The 21,010-nt window shown below is 41.3% G+C and overlaps 1 protein-coding gene across 1 annotated transcript in view; it reads right to left on the bottom strand.

Moving 5' to 3' along the window:
* Positions 1 to 20,316, bottom strand: part of dock2 (dedicator of cytokinesis 2) — a gene marked incomplete at its 5' end in the record, with an annotated part of 92,809 nt that extends 72,493 nt beyond the window's left edge. Inside the window, 22 exons of the mRNA XM_083890627.1 lie at positions 1 to 89; positions 3,316 to 3,450; positions 5,871 to 5,971; positions 6,196 to 6,285; positions 6,401 to 6,498; positions 9,302 to 9,503; positions 10,762 to 10,865; positions 11,148 to 11,220; positions 11,393 to 11,491; positions 11,776 to 12,026; positions 13,732 to 13,808; positions 14,452 to 14,527; positions 15,034 to 15,166; positions 15,359 to 15,440; positions 16,620 to 16,777; positions 17,248 to 17,383; positions 17,557 to 17,705; positions 17,799 to 17,895; positions 17,990 to 18,045; positions 18,120 to 18,160; positions 18,962 to 19,045; positions 20,274 to 20,316. The exon at positions 1 to 89 is cut by the window's left edge and continues 20 nt beyond it. Coding sequence (XP_083746753.1) covers positions 1 to 89; positions 3,316 to 3,450; positions 5,871 to 5,971; positions 6,196 to 6,285; positions 6,401 to 6,498; positions 9,302 to 9,503; positions 10,762 to 10,865; positions 11,148 to 11,220; positions 11,393 to 11,491; positions 11,776 to 12,026; positions 13,732 to 13,808; positions 14,452 to 14,527; positions 15,034 to 15,166; positions 15,359 to 15,440; positions 16,620 to 16,777; positions 17,248 to 17,383; positions 17,557 to 17,705; positions 17,799 to 17,895; positions 17,990 to 18,045; positions 18,120 to 18,160; positions 18,962 to 19,045; positions 20,274 to 20,316 — 2,374 coding nt within the window. The remainder of the gene's footprint in view (positions 90 to 3,315; positions 3,451 to 5,870; positions 5,972 to 6,195; positions 6,286 to 6,400; positions 6,499 to 9,301; positions 9,504 to 10,761; positions 10,866 to 11,147; positions 11,221 to 11,392; positions 11,492 to 11,775; positions 12,027 to 13,731; positions 13,809 to 14,451; positions 14,528 to 15,033; positions 15,167 to 15,358; positions 15,441 to 16,619; positions 16,778 to 17,247; positions 17,384 to 17,556; positions 17,706 to 17,798; positions 17,896 to 17,989; positions 18,046 to 18,119; positions 18,161 to 18,961; positions 19,046 to 20,273) is intronic.
* Positions 20,317 to 21,010: the final 694 nt, after the last annotated feature.

Below are 21,010 nucleotides of genomic sequence, written 5' to 3'. Positions count from 1 at the left end.
TGTAGTCAGTTTTCATGAGGCTGTTGATGGACTCAAAAAGCCTCCTCAGCGACTCCTCAAACTCTGCCTGCTCTTTCCCCTCGTACAGCCTGTGAAAACGGGAGGAAATGATAGTCAACACGAGAAGAAAATTATTAGAGAAACCAAAGACACAAGATGGTTGTCAGGAAAAACTGACGTGAAATTGTTGGTGAGACGGAAATGAGATAAAGAAAGCAAAACACAATCTGAAAGATTAGAAAAAAACAAATAAGAAAAATAATGATTACTGTATCTCTGAATACATAACCCATGCACTTTTTCATGCATGTCTTACATAGGAACTTGTTTTTGGGATGATTTCTTTTTTTTAATAGGATTTAGTGGGATTGTATGTGATAACACATAATAGAATTTGAAGAACATATTGCAACTCCACAACAGATATGTGCCCATGACCAGTTATTTTTATTCTCCATTTGCCTGCTTTTAAACACTTTATATTTATTTTTACCTGAAAATACTGGGATACAGATTTATCCATTTGGTTTTTCTGTCACACTTTAAACTGGAGTAATCCAGCAACAAGTGAAATTCAAAAGAAAAACAAAAAAACCTTCTTGTTTTTGCAGCACATCAGTAGCAGCTCTCCACAATATGACTCATCTTAAAGCTCCTACATGCTACTTTGACCCCAAAGTCAGTCAGTACATTGTGCGTGTCGACCTACAAGACTATGAAGTGATTGCAGAGCTGTGAAGTGCACTCCTGTAATTCACTGCATTTAATCGCAGTGACGCAACCAAACCGCTGCACTGTTTCCATGACGAGGAAGTGTAACGCTAATCACTGATCGTCAATGGCTGCTGTGATCACAGTTATTCCAAAATACTTGGTTTCTTCGCTGCTGTTATTCTCATCACACGCCAACACTCACACCAGTTCAACCTCCTCCTCCTCCACCACCACTCCTCTGAACTTTTCTCTCATCCTTCACCCCCCCCCCATCTTCCTCCCCCATCTCTATGTGATTCAGTTGTGCAGCTGTTAATTACAATAGAAGTAATAAGTGCAAGAGGGAAGGATTAGCATGTGGCACACAGCAAATTTAGCATGTGTGGGGGAAGGGATTAGGCACTAACACACAGCGGTATTATCACTGGGGCTCTTTGCAGAATACAGTTATGATCACAGATGCATTGTCCTACTTAATCTGCCAGCCCCCTCACTGCATTAATGTGTGTGTGTGAGAGAGAGAGAGAGAGAGAGAGAGAGAGAGAGAGAGAGAGAGAGAGAGAGAGAGAGAGAGAGAGAGAGAGAGAGAGAGAGAGGACTTTGGGGGACAGATTTTGTACTAAAGAGCAGTTAATTAGAGCAGGCTTTTAAAATTAGGGACAAAAGCCGTATAAAAAAAAAAGTGGATTTTTGGGTCAGTGGTTGAAATGACCATTGCTGCTGAAACTTATCTCGACACACAGGCTCTAAAATATCCCCAAGTACAACAGGAAACAGTATCATCGTAGCTCGGTCAACTGATACTGGAGACAGATGGAGATGAGGGAGGGAGGGATGAGAGGAAGATGATCAGCAGGGCAGAGAGAGGGGAGTCATACTGAGTAGGAGGGAGGGGACAGCTCAGCATGATGTTGTTGTTGTTTATGAGAAAAAAAAAGAGAGAACATTATATATGTCCACCCATGAATTATGAAACCCCTGTCGGGGCTGAATCAGTCAGAAATGTCTCATACTTGTGATTTATAATATCAGTTCCCCCGGTTCAATCAATGAAAAGTTATTTACGACACAGAATTTTACCACATGTGAACAAGCAAATGAGTGATGCAGTGATGAGACACAACATTACTTATCAAGGCTGGCTAACAAACATTATAGATATTTAGGGCAAATCAGTGTAATTGTGAAATGACTGGAAGGCACCAGAATTTGGTCTCAAAGGTAGATATTTTTGGTCTCTGATGGACATAATTTATTAAATAATGTGTCACCGTGTTCTCAATTCTGCGCGTGATAAAGGTCATCGTGAACTTTATTTCCCAATCATTTGAAAACGTGCTTGTATTAACAGTAAGATCCTGTCTTTCTCTCATTAGAAATGATCCAAAAATGTGAAACAGATCTCAGAATTACATCCTAGCTACACTTTAATGAGGAAAGACACATGAAAAAGGGTGTGAAAGGGAGAAAGAACAAGGTGAAATTTGAAGATGAAGAGGGGACGGCACAAAGGAGAACACAGAAAGCGCTCGAGGGAAGGAAAAAAAAGACACACAGACGGATGATGAACTAGACCACAGGGAAGTGTTGAACGCTATAGGGTGTGAAGGACAAAAAGAAGGTGAAGTAAAGAACAAAATCTAGTATACCTATACATATTTACATAAGTCAACATTTCACGCTCCTGCACTCCGGCTTTGCACAAGCACGAAGTGAGTTTGACAAGCTAATAAATCTTCAATGCTGCCTACTTAATTATTAATGTCTGCTCATCCTGATGATGATGGAGTCTTGCAGATGCACCTACAGTGTACCCGGTGTTGCCCTTGAATACCTGATTCTCTCTCGCAATGACAAGGTTAGAAGAGGAGAAATGTAACGGGATAAAACTTTGGATGGAGGAGGAAGTTTTCAGCTGCAGGTGGTTGGGCTTCAACAGATGGAGGAGGAGACGGAAAGAGAGAGGGAGATTTATCGGCTCTGAAATACCCAGGGGGTTGAAGCTCAGGAGCAGCGGAGTGGCAATGCACGTGGCGTAAAAGACATATAGTGTACAGTCTATATGTGAACTTGTAAAGATAAATATGCAGATACAAGCATCCAAACACAGGCTCCCTCTGTTACCACACACACACCTAACACACACACACACACAGAGGGACAAGTGTGCCTCAGCATAACACAATTACGAATTATGTTTCTGATCCGTCAGCATCTACAGCCTTCTCTGCAGCCATGCACGCTGTTTACACGCTGTCATATGGTGCAGCTCTCGCCTCGGGGACAGTGGGTGTCAAACGAGTCTCTCCTGCAGGAATGTGAATGTGGCGTATCGTCAGCTGCCCATTCAGCAGCTCTGCCCTGTCATTAGCTCTCGTTTGGACACTGCACTTCATCATCAAGGCTTATTAGCAACATTAGTGCTGCAATCAGCAGCCTAATGTCTCACAGAGCTGTCAGAAACAGTTACTCCAGCAAGGCAGTCTGACTGGGCATCTGCGCGTGCGTGCGTGTGTGTGTGCGTGTGTGTGTGTGCGTGCGTGTGTGTGTGCGTGCAGTCATTATCATCATAAGTTCACGGTGCGCTGCACAAACACTCACTGGGAGTAGAGCCTGCGCGAGCGGACGATGAACTTGAAGATGTACTCGAGGGCTTTGAGGGTCCGGAGGATGGGCTCACACTGTTCCCCTCGACTGGACACATCCAGATACCTCTTCAACACCGACATCAGCTTTCTGAGAGAGAACGGTGCGGAGAAAAGAGAGAGGGTCACTTTTTTTTCAGTCACTTTTTACAACTCCATGCTTTTTCCCCTTCCATAGAGCACGAAGAGTGCACAAATGAGTGCGAGTGGAAAGAGGAGAGAGGGAAAGCATGACAGGAAGGTGGAAGTGGGACAAAAAATAAAAAATAAAAAAAATAGGAAAGAAATATTTCACACTTCAACAGATGTAACTTTGACACATTTTACAGATTTAGATCTTGTTGACGCTTACAGACGCCACATATGACTTTACAGAACACATTCTTGTGTGTGTTCAAGGAGTCGTAGAGAGGTGTGGGTGGCACCGAGCGGCAAATCAGTCTTAGTTTATGAGCCACTAGCTTCTAAGCGGTCTCATCCCACATTATCTTAGCGGCATACAGGGCTGAAAAAGATTTTAGTTAAGACATTAGAATTAGTAATGACTCCACTTCTGTGAAATGGCAACTGGTTTAAAACAACCCAATCCTCTTAAACAATAAACAGTCGCATAAAAGTTAACTTTAATCTGGTATCCCGCGCTATCTGGGCCATCTTTAAAATATTATTATTGCCGTTTGGTCTTGCTTTGTTTTGGTGCACGGCTTAAAAGTTAGCACTTTGTTCCTTTTAAGTGCAAGCGATAGGGCATTAAAATGTAGTCAGAGGGTGTTAGGAGGGGTTTACATAACGGCTTCACTGCTGACAGGCGGGAAAGCTGCAGTGACCCTGGAAGTGGGGGTGGAGGGATGATGAGGAGACGGATGAATATGGAGCAGAGGGAGGAAAAGACAGGAAAAGAGTAAAGTGGTTACAGGAGGTGGAGAGTGGCACGGATAATTGGGAATAAGAAAACAGAGAGAGGAGAGGCAAGAAATGCAGGGGGAATAAAGAGCAGGGGGGAGGCAGAGATGTTTTTTTTAATTTTCTGAACAAAAGCTTTGCCCAACACAAACAAACGTTTTCTCTCTGGTGCCCGTTGAATTAAAGTGAAGTGAATTAACAAAGACGAAGAGGCAGCAAGAAGTATTTGGGGGCTTGCCTGAGTGCTTTCGCTGTTATCCCAGAGAGAGGCAGCATTAAAGCTCTGGCTAACAGAGAGAACAGTAAAAACACATTCTGTAATCCGTTTCAGTCGAGCGGTGGAAATGTGACACGCGGTGACGTCCAAGCGGCATCTGGACGCAGTTGCGTAATTATTTATTCACCTAGCATTAAATCTTCCCGACGATATTTGAATACATTATAGGTTCGACGCTTTCATAACATCGACTGTGTGTGTGCAAAGCTGACGACCACACACACACACACACACACACACGGACATCTGATGCTGCACTTCTCTGGGGATCTAGATTATACTCTGACAAGATACTTCATAATTATTGAAATATCAAATTGACACTTGTCTCATTTAAAATAAGCACATTCCAAATAAGCACAACATAAATATCCTGACGTTGCTGATGTACTCCATACACACTGGTTGTGTATGTTTATTGAAGCGAGGTGGAACAAGGTTCTGAAGTTTATCTCAGGTCAAGCTTAAATCAATCTGTTTCTGCATTTTTATTGAGCTCACAGTAAGTTGATTTGACATTAATTAACTGTATAAGCTGGGAAAGTTGAATTGATCATCTGCTGCAGCAGATTCAATAGAGAGCTTGTCCTTGCCTTGTCCGGTCATTAACATTTGCATTTTGGAGCACTAATAAAGATCAAACTCCTTTTTTTTCAGTCTAAACAGACTCATCTGTGTTTGGCACAAAGCTGTATTGCCTATGTGCAGGTTTTTTATTTTTTATTATTTTCTTAGATTTACTGGCTTTTATCATTGCATCATATTTTTTTGTTTGATCCTTCGGCTTGGAAACTTTTCTCCAAAGAAGAGAAATCCTCTTACCAGGACTGTCAAGTTGTTTAGTCAGCTGATTGGTGAGCCTCAGCTCAACACAGAAACCCTATATTCCAGACAGCTGGAGCAGTTAGCAAACAGTGGCTGGAATCCTCTACGCTCATGAAATTTGAGCTTCTTTGCTCTGGGCAGAGGTTGAGAGTACTGAGATGTAAAACAAATCAATATAAAAAAAAAGAGCACCGATTCAGCGGCCATTCCACAACACAAGTTTTTATCCTTGTCAGGTTTATTTGTCCTAGTATTGGTCCAGTGATTCTGTTCTTGATTAGTGAATGTTTTATTACATGCGTCATGTCTGGTGTCTGTAAGATGGTTTGTCAAATCAAAGGATGCCTTTGTCTACAACTACAAAGAAACCGACTTGGGGGTCGATATAAGATCTATTGCAAGGTATACTGTATATATTATAATAATTGTTGCATTCAAGATCACAGGAAACACATGCTCCACTGGGCGCTAAAAGGGAGAACCTTACAATCCAGAAAATAACCTACTTGTAAGCCAGTGTGGCGCTAAAATGCTGCTTGATGTAGGCCTCCAACACCGTGTTGAAGTGCTGGAACTTTCTGTCGGCGATCAAACCGATGATGTGTATCTGGCAACACAAAAAAAAAGAGAAACAGAAAGACAGAAGGTTTTGTGTTTACACCACAGTAGACCTCAACAATGCCTATTAGAATTTATGTACAACAAGATGTACAGATCAGATAGATGCAGACATGTAGGTGTCACCAAGAGACCACGTGTCAAAAAAAATATCTGCTTCAGTTGATATCACAAGTATAGTTGGATACGTGAGCATTTCTGGGGTAAACTCACCAAGGCATCAAACACGAGAATGTCATAGTCATCAGTCTGAGAGTGCTCCATCATGATGTTGAACAAGGCATCGAGAGTGTCTTGCAGAAACTAAACACATATAAAAGAAAAAAAGGGAGATCACACAACGTTCCAGTCTGCTCGTTCGTATATATACACAAGTAACACAAAACACAGTTTGTGTGTATTTGATACACAAACTGACCTTGACCACCTCTTCTCCATCAATAATTTTGAGTTTCTCCAGGTTTTCTCTGAGGAGTTCAGGCCGGGTCCTCCACTTAAGCAGCCCCAGAAGACCCACTGCAGAGGAGACATGTATAGGAACGACATTAAATCACTCTACTATGGACACATCTGTCTTTCTTAAGAGGGAATATCTTGGGTAACAAAGTAACGTCAACAGAGATTCTGGGAAACTTCTTTTTTGTGCCAAAAAACTTCTCTCTTTTTCCAAATTGGTAGAATAACCACTAATGAAGTCTGCATTTAGCTGAAGTCCTCATTAAAAATGTATATTTTATTCTGCGCTTTCCAAGTTCAAGTCCAACTAATAACAGCAATGAAGCATCTTAACCACTAGTGTTGTGTCACCGTGGTTCGTGAGACTCGGCTCATCTTTCAAATACGTTTCTCACATTCATTCTGATGCGGTTGATCATGGGGGCCGATTTCTCTGTAGCTCTGCCAAGTGCGGTAATGTCGCTAATCCAAGACAAGCAGCTAAACCAACAACAAATAGCTCGACAACAGAGTTTACCTGCTGCAAACCTCCTCTGTATGTTTTGTGCCTGTTTTGTGATACAGAGCCGATTAATACCACAGGACCACGTTCATCATAATGATGGACTGGCTTTCTCGCCAACAGCTGTTGCACTGAACCTGTGTCTGATGCACCTTGGTGTCTGCAGTGTGTGTGTGTGTGTGTGTGTGTGTGTGTGTGTGTGTGTGTGTGTGTGTGTGTGTGTGTGTGTGTGTGTGTGTGTGTGTGTGTGTGTGTGTGTGTGTGTGTGTGTGTGGCTGCCTGCCAGGGTGTGTAGGACAAAATGACGCCACTCCCTACTAGTAAAACAAATGGTTCATCATCATTTAGCCAACTATCCCATGGCTCTCACACACACACGTTCATAGTTCATGTTACATTAACCTAATTAATTAAATTATTTGACCCACTATTAATTAGCTCTATGTCTCCGTAACACTAAGCTGCCATAACCTTCTTGACTTCTTAACTATTGTCATCCTGACACAACGTTTAACCTTAAACCTAAAATGAACATGTTCTCCTTATGAGAAGGTGCTGGGCCATGCTTAACCTTGATCGTTGGTTCCCGTCTCTGTCATGGTGGGCCATGTTTGGTGACGCAGGCACAGCTTTAAAGCGGACCTAGACCGGAAGTTCCAATTAACGCTGCTTTTTGGTGTGCATCTGCGTGTATTACCTCGTTTATGAAGCCCTGAAGGTTCAAAACAAACAGTTCTCTGAGAGATCTCTGAAAAAAAAACCTCTGATTACGTAAACAGAGGTTGTCCTGAACAGATCCTCCTGCTCCGGGCACTAGTCCGGGCACATCCGGTTGCGTACATTGAACCGCAGAAGAAGAATAACGTCGGTTGTGGAGGTGTTTCACGAGCGACAGTGTCTTCTGACTCTGGGTCTGACTCTGGGTCAAAGGCGAAAAAGGGACTGCGGCGGGGAGTTGTGAAGAAGCTATTTTTAAACATTGTTAAAACAATGTTTTGATAATGAGTAGCAGTACATCCACCGTTCCAGAGGGGGGAGCTGCGCTTCTGAGAGCTGGTGTGCAAATTATGTCACTTCCGGGTATTGGCCAATCACAAGACAGTTGGGAAAGCTCTACGCTGGCTGGCCAATCACAACACAGTCTGTCTTCTGGGTGTGAGATTTATGTCTGAAATACCGCGGCTGAAGAAAGCGTCAGTAAGTAGAGATTTCTATCGACTCATTTACAGCAACTAGAAAGTTTTTGAATATAAAAACAAGTTAATGTATGTAAGTAGACCTCCATAACTAACATATATGTGCAACAGGACCACTCTATGTGAGCTTTAATGCATTCATTTCACATACGCAATGTAACTTTATAACCTGCCTACTTGGTTCCTGCCCACTCCCATTGACCTGCGTGTTAAAGCAACACACCACAAGTGGTAAGTGAGGTCAGAATATCGGAATACAGTGTGGTGAGCCTGCTCAGTTTATTCTTATTTATAACAAAAAAAAAAGGTTTGTGTTTATTTGCATGTGATGAGGGTTTTTATTGGTCCCATTACCTTGGGCGCAGCTGTGTGCCACATTGTAGAAATGACTGCACTCTTGGCAAGGTCATTACTTTTAATGCGTGCGAGTAAAAAGCACCAGGACACAAATGTCAGGTGGCTAAGTAGAAGCACTACTTTACAATATTCAAAGTTCTTTGGCAGTATTTTTGAAGACAAAGTTGATCCTGCCACTACGATAAAAAAAAAAAGTTTCCTGTATTGCACCAACTTTTCTCCTGCTTTATTGTGGTGATGTCTTGTGTCTAAACCATACAGCCAAAGATATGATGACACAATATGCAGTTTACACTGGACCAGAAGTGCTTTCCAGCTTTAAGAGACCTCCTGAGCACTGCATCTGTGCTGCGTTTTTACAGCTAGCTCAGTGATTCATGGTTTCTGCCTCCACTTATTACTTTGTTGAAGGGAAATCTGTTTTTTTGACGTGTCGGGTTCAATATCCGCCTCCTCGTAAGCCTAAACTTTCTTCAGCTTTTGCTTTTACAGGAGTATGTGCTTGTGAAAAAGAGAGTCGAGTGTCGAGAGCAGCTTATTGTCAACACAATATAGAAACATGAACACCTGCTACTGAGCTATTCTTCTCAGAACACTGCCCTGATTTACATTCTTTTGGACAACCTAAACAAAGCCTTTACCATACCCAATCCTAACCTAATCCTAACTTTAACCCAACTATAAATCAAATATTACCCCTGAACTTAACCTGTTCCCTCAGAAATGAGGTTCTGCCTCATTAGGACCAGGTTTTTGTCTCCATGAGGGCTACTGTGGAGGACACACACACACACACACACACACCTACCATTCTGTGTGAGTTTGGTGGAGCAGACCAGGGTGGAGATACAGAAGCTGTCTCTGGAGCTGACGGACAGGCCTCCTCCACTCCCCGACACGTTACTGGAGCTGCGGCTCAGTGCTGCCATCCTATGGCCGTCGCCGTGATGGTGGCGGGTCGAGGGCAATGACAAGTACGAGCTGACATCTTCCATGCGCTTGCTGTCACCCTGCAAGAAGAGGAAAAAAAGAGAAAGTGTCAGTTTGAAAAGCCACCAGTGACGATGATGCAAAAGTAAAGCTACAGCTTCATTAATGACAGCACAGAGTGTCAGACTTTAGCAAAGTGGGACGAGAAATATGCAAATGTGGAAGCAAAAGTCTCTCCAAACACGGAATGATTTATGAGGCCAGTCTTGAAGGAAACCTGCAGTGCAGCAGTGCAATAATAATACAGTGATCACGAGTGAGGCCTTATTTACTTTTCCCTGACCCAACTGTGGTTTATAAACTATTGAATATAAAAATAGTAGAGCCAAGAAAAGTCAGCATTTCAGGGATACCAAGTGATGAAAAGGGATGAATACATACAATGAAAGGCACGGTATTATTGCTTCTTCACTTTGTTTGTGTGACATGTACTGCCGCACGTTCTTCTACAAATAAAATAGAATACAGACTCTTCAGGTGACAGATTCAAACGAGTGTAACCTCACCTCCGCCCTCTTTAATGCCACACGACTGCAGAGTAATGAGAAATTGGGCGACAAAGCAGGGACGAAGAGATTGAAGCCACGAGTGGCACAGGGATCAAGAGCAACGCAGGGATAATGAGAGATAATCGAGAAAAGGGCACAGGGAGACCCATCCATTTGGTCTTTGAGTGAATCGCGAGTAATTAATCTTCATTGTGTTTGGCATTTAATCAATAAGGGATTTATTATTATATAAATTTAGCTCTGGCTCATTTGGAGGGAAATCAATTTGGCAGCATTCAGCCTATCTGGGTGGCCATAATCTTCCATCCAGACTTACTATACATTTAGGTCAGTGATTTATAAACTCTGTTATTCACTAAATAAAAGGGGGAAAGGAACAGAAACATCTGGGAAATGAAAGTCAGCCTTGGTCCAACAATAGTCCCAGTCATTCACGACTCGCTATGAATTTCAATAATCTCTAAACCTGCCTGACTGTGTCGTATAACCAGCAGATTTCTCACTTTTATGTGACCATCTATTTAAAAAATAAATCACATTTGCAGAAAAAAAAAATAATGAGCTGTGACCCTTTCTCGTCGTAAAAGCATGACTGTGTATGCTTTGTCTATAACTCATCTCATCTACGTGAGAATCTTATTGCTGTGATTTGCGATACTGTCGCCTGATATAGTCATTCTGCAAAACTGAGGTTAAAGGAAGTTAAGATTTGGAATGTTTGATGGTTGCTTTTGGATAATTTCATCTTTCTGTAATTTCTGTTTCTCACCTTGAAGACGACAAGGTCATGCATCCCGTCCTGTAGAACTGTGCCATCTTCTTTCATCAGGCGCACAAAGGCCATGGCAAAGTTCTTCTCACTCTTGTCCTTGGCTGAAGATAAAGGGAGACAGATGTGTAAACAGAGCGAGGGAGGAAGAGAGGAAGAGAGGGGCATAGATATAAAAAAGTAAGGAGTTTAGGCATGGTGGAATAAAGTCTGAGGATTTGTGTGATTAACTGTGTGTAACGATGCTTTGGGTCACTTCCAAACTGGACGCTGGGTCACGTTTTATATAGGAGGAGGAGGAAGAGGAAGAGGAAGAAGAGCGTTGTGAGTGCAGATGTATATGGAGAGGAACAGAGAAGCAAGAGGAAGGAGAGGCTGATACTCACACTCCTGTGAAGAGCGGTGTCTGAACATGAAGCGCAAATGAATTTTATGCATCTCTTCCAGAGGGACTGCCACCTGGAGGACAGCGCGTGTTATTCCAGAATATAAAACAGTTGATCTACACCTTTTTGATGCGTCCCATAAATTACCAAGGGGTAAAATGAGGGATGCATACTCTAAATGAAATCAAACATCTTAAAGTGTCTCGTATTGGGGGGGATACAATGAAAAACACACACACACACACCTTAAAGGTTTCCATCCAGCGGGGCTGCTTGATTTGGTAGTAGATGACAGATCTGTACTCACTGACCGCCTTATCCCCTGCTCCCAGACAGATGGAGTTCTACGAGAGAGAAAAAAAAAGAAGCTTTATGTTAAGAAAGATTTATGTTTGTGTGTATGTCCACTTGACCCGACAATGGATTTTCATCCTGGGATAAAAACCACATCTCCGTGTCCCTGTGACTGAGAGTTTGATCAGTGTTGCGCTTGCTCATCACCTCGATATCTTAAACACAATCCAAGCAACACACACGAACACACACATAGCACAGCACTCCCTGTTTGACATCAATCGTTATCCTGTTCAAACACACCAATAAGCATCTTCCTCAGGCCGCTGCTCACCTGTATGACCTTGCCCTCCTCATCACAGACCCACATGATGACTTCCACGTTTTTCTGCGTCGTCTTGTTGTACTTGTCAAAGTCACCGCCCTGTAAGGTCAGGTAGATGTCATTGCGAACGTCTCCCGGCATGATGATCTCGGGGAAGCCGAGCTTGCGAGCCACCACGGTGCTGCGGTCGACCAGGTGAGGATACTCTTTACGGATCTGAACGATGTCCCCAACCAGAGGCTTCATGGTCACCCACAGACCTTGAGAAGAAGCGAGGATAGAGAAGGAAGAAGTCACTTTAATTCAATAGCAAATGACTGTTCTCAGAAGTTCCACGTTACTACCTATAAAACAGATGCTGATACATAAAAGCTGATCCTGAACCTTTATGAATATCCTTTTCATATTAAAACAGTGACTTGTCCCATATTATGCTAAATCTACTTTTTAATCATTTATATTTGGAACTCTGGAGGTCCAATCAGTCGGCAAAGTGTGAAAAAAGATGACTGTGGTCCTCCTCGGTCTAAGTACAGGAGATAAAACAAGCGATGTTGACTTCAGCACTCATTGGGACGTCGTAATGCGCTAAATTCCTGGAATTGTTGTATTGCGGAGCTCCGCTTTGTCCGTAAGAAACATGAGAGTGCTGGCGAGGGCAACGGTATCCGAAAACTGTAAGTCTATTCTTGGCTCCACAGTGCAGCACAGAGTTCTACACAAACTTCCAGCCTCAGAGGTTTTATCTGTCCAGTGAATACATGACAGCAATGTGCGCCTGCTAGAGCCTGCAAATGATCACTTTTCCAAATGCTAACTGCTGTTAGCTCCCAGTAGCCTCTGTGGCTGATTTTTCCTGTCCTTTAAATTTTGTTTTACTTGGAGAAATAGGGAATAATATGGGACCTTTAAATCTGACTAGCTTTTCACAGATATAAAAACATTTACTTACAAAAACAAGTGCTACAAGTTGTTCTTAAATAATGGATTCAGAACCAAATGTTCATCCCTCCCTGCAAGTAAGTAAAATATAAATCAAAAACAAATTAATGATTGACAAATTTAAAGGCTGCTACTAATAAAACAGAATTCAGAGTCTTTTTGAGGGACCACAAAAACTCTACTTAAGCTTGATAAAATTCCCGACTTTATGCGAGATTCACTTTGTGTTCATCTCTCGGAAATGACTGAACCATAACTAACGGTATACAATTTGTTTACGGGCTACTGAAAGCAAACGTAAAATAGACGAGGGGAAAGAGACAGACGAGATGAAGTTATTATTGTAGTGGATGAAAAATGTAGAAATACAGGCCCTTACTGAGAAATTATGTGTGAAAGCAAAAATAGGAAGGAGCGCAGTTATTTTAAGGAAATAGTTGGGAGGGAAATCTAAACTATGTCACAAAGCCACATTTTCAAGGCTAAATATAAAGCCCCAGGGAAAAGTGAATGTGGGCTCGTGCATGTGTGTGTTTTGGAGCAGAGGAATCTCAAAGTGAGAGGGAAGGGGAGATTAAGGGTGAGTAATGTTGAGAACAGACATCTGATGGCCTGAGGTTCTCCTTCCATATTTATTTGTCTGGGTCCTGCATTTGGGGTGACTTCATGTGGAACAAGAAAGTATCAACTAGAGGGGCTGTCAAAGTCAGCTATAAACCATGTGAGGGGTGGGGGGGGTGGCCAGCAGAACCAGAGGCTGGCGAGGGAGAAATAAAGGGCAAGTAATACGGAAACTACTGGGCTCAAGGGCGAACGCTATCCGTCAAGATAATGGCCGTCATTCTTAGACGTAGAAGAGAGAGAAGGTGGTAAGGATACATTGAGAAATTGCCATTTTAAATGGGCACACAAGCAACTGCAGTAAGATTTGGAAACTTTTAGTGCACACAAGGATCACTCAATCTGACGGAGCAGCTCCGTGGTTTTTCACAGCGGGAAACGGAGCTAAGTGCAAAGCGGTACCTTGGCCACCGCTGTCTCCTCGTGACGCGGTCACTTTGTTCAGCAAGGTGTGAAGGTAGTCGTTCTCCGCGGCCACCCTGGAGACAAACAAACGCCACAAACACACTTGAAACACGCAGACGTGCTTTTATGAGGGGCCGTGTAGGCCATAATTCCTTTTTTTTACCTCTCACATACACAATTTTACCTCACACATTCACTATTTTACCTCACACATACACAATTTTACCTCTAACATTCACAATTTTACCTTTCACATACATTTTTTTTAGCTCTCACATTACATTTTTTACACATTACATGTGAGAGGTAAAATTGTGAATGTGAGAGGTTAAATTGTGTATGTTCAAAGTAAAAGAGAGTATGTGAGAGGTAAAAACAATTGTATGTGAGAGGTACAATTGTGAATGTGTGAGGTAAAATTGTGTATGCGAGAGGTAAAAAAGGAATTATGGCCTACACGGCCCCTCATATGCTTTCATCATGTAATAAAAAAATAAAAAATAATCATACAATGATGACACTTTCACACATGCTTCTTATGGGGGAGGTCAAGGTCAAGAAGAAAATACACTGTTATTACTGGGCCCCAATTCTAAATTAAGACGTTTTTCTGGGAGCAACACATTTCTGCTTTTTTGTCATTTTTGTCCTGCGTGTATTAAAATGTGATGTGCGTGTGCCTTTGAAAACTTTTTATAGCGCTATAATAGAACGTACGGGAAGAAGGGGATGAAAAACTGCTTCTCTTCATCGCACTCAATCTTCCCCTTGATGATATCACTGATGTCCATCACTGCCAAGAAGAGAAAACAAATGCGTCTGTGAGGAAAAAGAAATCTGAAGGAATCGTATGATACAGTAACTCCTGCTGTGGATTCACATCAGTCAACAGTGACAGACTCAGAGATTTCACGAGGACTCTGAACCTAGGGGAGAAAAAAAGGTTGATCACATCAAATGCAGTTTTGTTAGAATAAAATATGGCTGGGTGCATATATAAGCAACACAAATGGGGCAAATGTACTCTAACCTTTGTGAAGCAAAAGAAAAGAATGAAGCTACTCAAGTTTACACAGGTGATATTTAACAATAAATGGAGACAAACCAGCTTTTCCATATCTCTGGATGCACTGCGGCTTTCAGAGAGAAAAATAAAAATTATATTAATAAATAAAAGATGAGAAAGAGCAACCTCAACAGCAACTTGGTGTTTTATCTACAGTAAATACTTGTCAACTTGACAACTACAGCTGCACTTCCCGAAAACAAAAACAATTATACCGGTTTGTGTTCAAGTACCTGCCACCCCGAACGGACGCCTCAGGCCCTGAGTGCACTTCTTGTGCGTCTCTTTCAGGTCCATCTTGCCCACTCTGACTATCTGACAGATCAGATAAATCTTCTCCCTGTTCAGATCCTTGTTTCCCAAGTCCTGGCAACCACAGACACAGAGAATATGAGGAGGGAGTAGAATAAAAAAAGAAGCACACAGTAGGAAGTGGCTATAAAAATTAAATAGTAGTAGAGTAGGTGATTTCAATACGTGATTTCATTCATATACAATGAATATTCTGTGTGGACGATCTACTGAACAGTGTGACAGCGCTCTCCTGTGGTCACTTACTGTAAAGACAACTTTCAGATTGTTGAGCATATCAATTTCCTTAGGGAATCCTTTGCTGCCCCAGCGAACCAAGTAATTCTCACTGTGTGAAAGGGTCAAAGGGTTAAAGATATTTTCAAGTACACACATTTACTATACTTGGGTAGATTTTGCAAAATCATTCATTTGAACACATACATCCATAAACTCCTTATATTCTAAACAGGATCATTATATTGGTTGTAATACACACGAGGGGGAAAAAACTGTCTTATTACGTGTACTGAGGACGATTTCTATTATGCCAAATTGTCAAAATTATCAAAGCCTGTACATACTGGTCTTTACTTGAGTAAAGAAGTATTTTTTCACACAAGTATGTACTTCTGCTTAAGTGAAGAATGGGAATACTTTTGCCACCTGTAAATATTGCAGCCATGCAAGATTTGTGATACAATTCTGAATATTCCCTGTATTTGAGCTTTTTGGGGGCGCGCACATATTTCTATGCACAAGAATTATGGTGAATTACAAAAATAGAAACATGATCTTTGACCAATTCAGGAGGCCGTGCATGTTTGGTCCAGATAAACCTTCGTCTATTGGCTTTCTTTGGCATTCAGAGTGTGCAGTTTGCAGATGTGACTTTAAGATTCAGATAAATAATAAGGCCATTTACATAAAGATGACTTCCCTCTTATTGACAACAGTATCTTCCTGACACAGTCGTTTAACATTTAACCACACAAAGAAATAGCGAGCACATATGAGGTGGGAGAATAGTAATAAAATAAAATAAAAATCAGGACAAAGGCAAGAAACTGAGAGGGAATCAAAATGGTGGAGGATATGCATTGAGGTGACTGATCCAGGTCTATCTTAATACTCAGCTGCTGTGGCAGAGACCCTGATATATCCAGTATGACAGTGAATGACAGGGCTTAGCATCAGCACCGTCGAGCCCCGCACAGCACTGTCAGTCAGTATGTGCAGCCCTGTAATTTGTGTTTTCACTGATCTTATTTTTGGTGTATTATTGTTCTAAGTTAGTGGGGTTCAATAAAGGACAAGGAGCGATAACGACACAAGGGAACAGAGGAGAATGGAAGAGGGTTGTGTGTGGTATACATATATATGTACTACTGTTTCAGTTAGTAAGTGAGTGACACCTATTGTAGTTTCTTTTATTAATTAAAATTAGGCTGACTTGATGATTTATGGACTCAATGCTGATGAACTTAGGAAGCAGAATAACTTCTACACATTTAAAGGTAAGAGATACCTGATGATGGTCTGTTTGATGGGGTCATAGAGGGACATGAAGAGCTCCGAGTCTTCTCCAATGCGACAGACAAAGTTCCTGACAAAAACGTAGAGGCTGTGGGTGGGAGACGACTGGATCCGTGCTGAGATCCCACTGTGGTCTGTCTGGATGTTGGACTGCAGGACACGTGATGGATGTTAGGAGGTCAACTTTGGACGAGGGTTTCACAGGATAAAATGCAACATTTAGCACCGTCTGGATTCAAAAATGCATCGACTGCATCGTCCAGATGGCTGGTTTGTAAGAAAGGAAACTAAAATATTATATAATAAGTTTAACTTTACCATTTTCTTTTATCAAAAAGTAAAAAAAACTAAATAAAATATTGTAATCCAGTTAGTTCAACACAGCTTTTGTTGATAAAAACCCATGAAAGGATTTCTGTCAGGAAAAATCTCTTATCTGGTGCAAACAGACCACAAACCACAGCAACGTCAAATAACTTGACAAGTAAATCAAATTAAGACTGTGACTTCAAAACCACTCATGAGACCCTCCTCGCCTTGTTCTAGGAGACATTTCTGCACCCCCCCCCCTTCCTCCTAAATCCTGTCTCTACCACATTGCTCTCTTATCTCATCTGTACCTGCTCCTCTTTGATACGCTCATTGATCTTGGCTGTGGCCTCCTCGTGGGCCCGGAACAGACTGATGACACTGGCCTGCTCTGGGTCCAAGATGTTCCCGTCATCATCGCGAACAACCTGGTCCAGCTCGAGGATCCTGGAGAGAGGAGTTACGGATCGGGGGGAGATTGATGGGAGGTGAACAAAGAAGTGGAACAGAGAATCAGAGAGTTAAAAAATGGGTTGCATTAACCCCAGCTCATAGAAAAAGCTCTGAGCAGTTACCATAATAAAGTGTGAACACATGATTTAGTTTCAGGGTGGACATACTTGTTGCCGTAGTCAATCTTGGAGGTGACTTTCTGCTTGAGCTCCTTGAATTCGTCAGTGGGCAGAGTGCCAGTCAGGAGCTGGGAACGCCACTCCATTAACTCCCACATCAGTCTCTGGACCTGCTTCACACGCAGCTCTTTATTTGCCTGGACAGGTAGAGTAATGGTGTCACACTCACACAAACACTCACACTGACCTTACACGGAGAAAAAAAAACGAAAGTGATTTTGCTCTTTTACCACAAAGAGCTGCTTCCATATGCTCCCCCACTCCCTCAGTGTGGTGGTCACCTCCTTCACCAAGGGCATCTCTGCAGACGTCACCACCTCCTCGTTTCTGTTGCAGCACACAAACGCATCACTGCATCAACAAATACAACTTCAGTTAAGTTTTGGAGACGGCTGAGGAGTGATTTTTTGTTCGCCCTTACCCTCGTATTTTAACGACCACTTCTTTAAGATGAACAAAGCTGGCAGGGAACACTCCCTGGAGAGGAAAGGGTCACTTAGAAAACACGAATAAAGATGAATAAAAACGTTTCAAAGTCAAGCATTACTTACCTGTAGAGCTTTGTTTCGAGACAAGTAGCCACGGTACCATCCTGAAAGACAGCACAACATCTCACCATCTTCACACTGGTACTGTATACTTACTTTACTACAACATTTAAATGTTTAAATGTGTCTGGGGAACAGTAGGATTTTCCTTTATTTATTTTATTACTTTATTATGATGATTCAATGCCGATTATGATGTGCTACGATTGACAAAATGATACAATCATACCAATAGTAAAAATACTAGAGTCATGTAGATCAGCAGTGTAATAATACATTCATTATAACACTATGAGCAAATTATGTGTAGTGCAGCTATCGATATGAGCGACATTACTCAAAAACGCTTAAGGAATTTATTTATTTATTATATCAACAATTGCAGGTAAGTGTAAGGTGTCAGACTTACTATGAAAAACGCCTCGCAATTCTGCATGATGTGATTTAGCACGACACAAACTTAACTGAGTTGACTCAGTGAGGAACTGAGCTGCATTTGGGACTTATTGAAAGATTATTTCAGTTGTGACTGTATGTATACAGTATATGTACTCTTTATATATTATTTTAAAACTAAAACCAACCCATATGCCATATTGTGACCTTGACCTTAAAGTATAACAGCAGGTCTGACCCCTAGAAAACTAACCATGTTTAATCCAAATTGGATTAAAACGGGCCGAGATAGATAGATAGATAGATAGATAGATAGATAGATAGATAGATAGATAGATAGATAGATAGATAGATAGATAGATAGATAGATAGATAGATAGATAGATAGATAGATAGATAGATAGATAGATGCAAAAAAAAGTAATTAAATATTTAAGCTTCACTCTTACCATCACAGACTTCCTGGATGTGAACAGTATCTCCCACCTCCAAGGAAAGCTGCTTCTCTCCATTCCCCGTAAAATTCCACTTAACTAGAAAAAGACACATTTGAGAGACGGTTGTTTGATGGCAGTAAATAAAAATTGAGCAGATCCAATCAGTCTGATGATGTGAATTTAAGCACAATATCTTAAAGTGGAAAAGCTCAAAACAAAACAAAAAATCACTCTTTCCAGGTTTTCTTTCATTATTCATGTACAAAGTATTTGCAAACTACAGTACAAGTACAACTGTGAACATCTAAACATGGAAAGAAAGAAATGAAACTGCAACCAGGTTACTCATCTTAATGGCATGCGATACTTTTACTATTCCATACGTTTCTTTTTACACACTACAGTACATCATTAATAAAGTGATTAATGTGAAAGTATATCAGTGGATTTGAATAATTACTTTTATATAAGTGCAGGAAGCGGCTACTAAAGACTGTCTAATTACACCATGAGACTGACGTCGTCTGTTACAGAACACTCAGATGTGGAACCTACAGAATAAACGCGTACATTTTCAAACCAGTAGTACAATTTTGAACACTGAAGAGTTTCATAACATTGTGTTTTTGTGTGTACTTTTAGTTGTGCAGCTTCAGACTTTATTTCGATCTCCACTTCCTGTGTTGTCATGTCGTCTTACACAGACCAGGAAGATGTTCATCTTCGAGACAATCGATCAACCACCGTTTCTTAGAGCGATTATGTTAGGAACGGTCTCTAAATGACTTCAAAACTTTTACAACAACTGTATATCGAAGTAAATAAATCAATGCATCATCTTCTGCAGACCAGCCAGCCTCTGCTTAATTGTTTGTGTCCTTGCTACATTTCTGTCTATAGAGTTAATCTGACAGGAACCTATGTTGATCATTTCTAACCCACACACTAAAATAAACACAGTCTTTGTGTCGTCAACACTTTGTGGCGAAATAAATCTTTCCATTCAAATATTGTCACACGTGTTAATGTGCTGCATAATGTGTCATGCACACACACACATCTCTCCATCCATCACTTGCTGTTATTCCATCAGTTGATCAACTTTGAATCAACGGTGATTCTCGTGTTCAATGAGGCCACAGGCACCTGCTCACATCCTGTCAGGCAGGAAGTGTTTCTCTTTCTTATTTATAGCGTGCATTTGTTTTATTATTGCACCTCATCAGACACCATAGCCATATGCGTGTGCATGCACACACACACACACACACACACACACACACACACACACACTCCCTTAGAAGAAGATGAAATACAGACTTACCTACACCATACCGCTCTGCAGTGGTCCTTGTCCAAGGGGCCATGATTGCATGCGGCCCCTCACTTTGTCTATACTTTTAGTCAAGTCTTATTCTCCTACAAACAAATGAATCCCCTTTTCGAGCGCGCGCCGACTTAGCTTTTCACTTCTGCTTATTTCTAACCTTAAATGAAAGCAACTAAGCCCTCCCCCCTACGTCTCTCTTCCTCTTCTGCCGCTCCTCTCTTCCTGTCTGCAGGCGGTTAAGAGGAAGTGGGTGAGTGCAAGGTGGAGTCCTATAGAGACTGCACACTGTGTGAAGTTTCCATTACGCTCAAATGGACTGAAATTATCATTGAATGTGTTTGATAAATGAGTTTAAAACACCAAGGGCAGACACACAAGGGCTTACAGTATATAAGTAGTTAGCTATAACTATAACTATAACTTTGTGACAAACTTGAATAAAATAAGAGGATTTGAAACAAATTTGCACAAATTTCTCTCTGAATCTGTCAGAGTCAATCAATAAAAATATTACATCGACATCCCATCCTCATCACAGACAACATTATATTCTAATATTACTAATTAACAGCTAATGAATACAGAACAAGTGGTGTCCAGTAAATATAGTGGTGATGGGTTTGCTAAAAAATAAAAATAATAATAGCTGCTAAAAGTGAGAATAAATACCAGTAATTGCTGAGAGAAGGATCTTGTTGAAATTGTGAAAAACAAATCTATTTAAAGCAAGA

Source organism: Microchirus variegatus (assembly GCF_963457635.1).
Source record: "Microchirus variegatus genome assembly, chromosome: 6".
NCBI classification, from domain to species: Eukaryota; Metazoa; Chordata; class Actinopteri; order Pleuronectiformes; family Soleidae; genus Microchirus; species Microchirus variegatus.
Note: the sequence above shows the minus strand (reverse complement) of the source record. Positions and strands in the feature narration are given on the sequence as shown.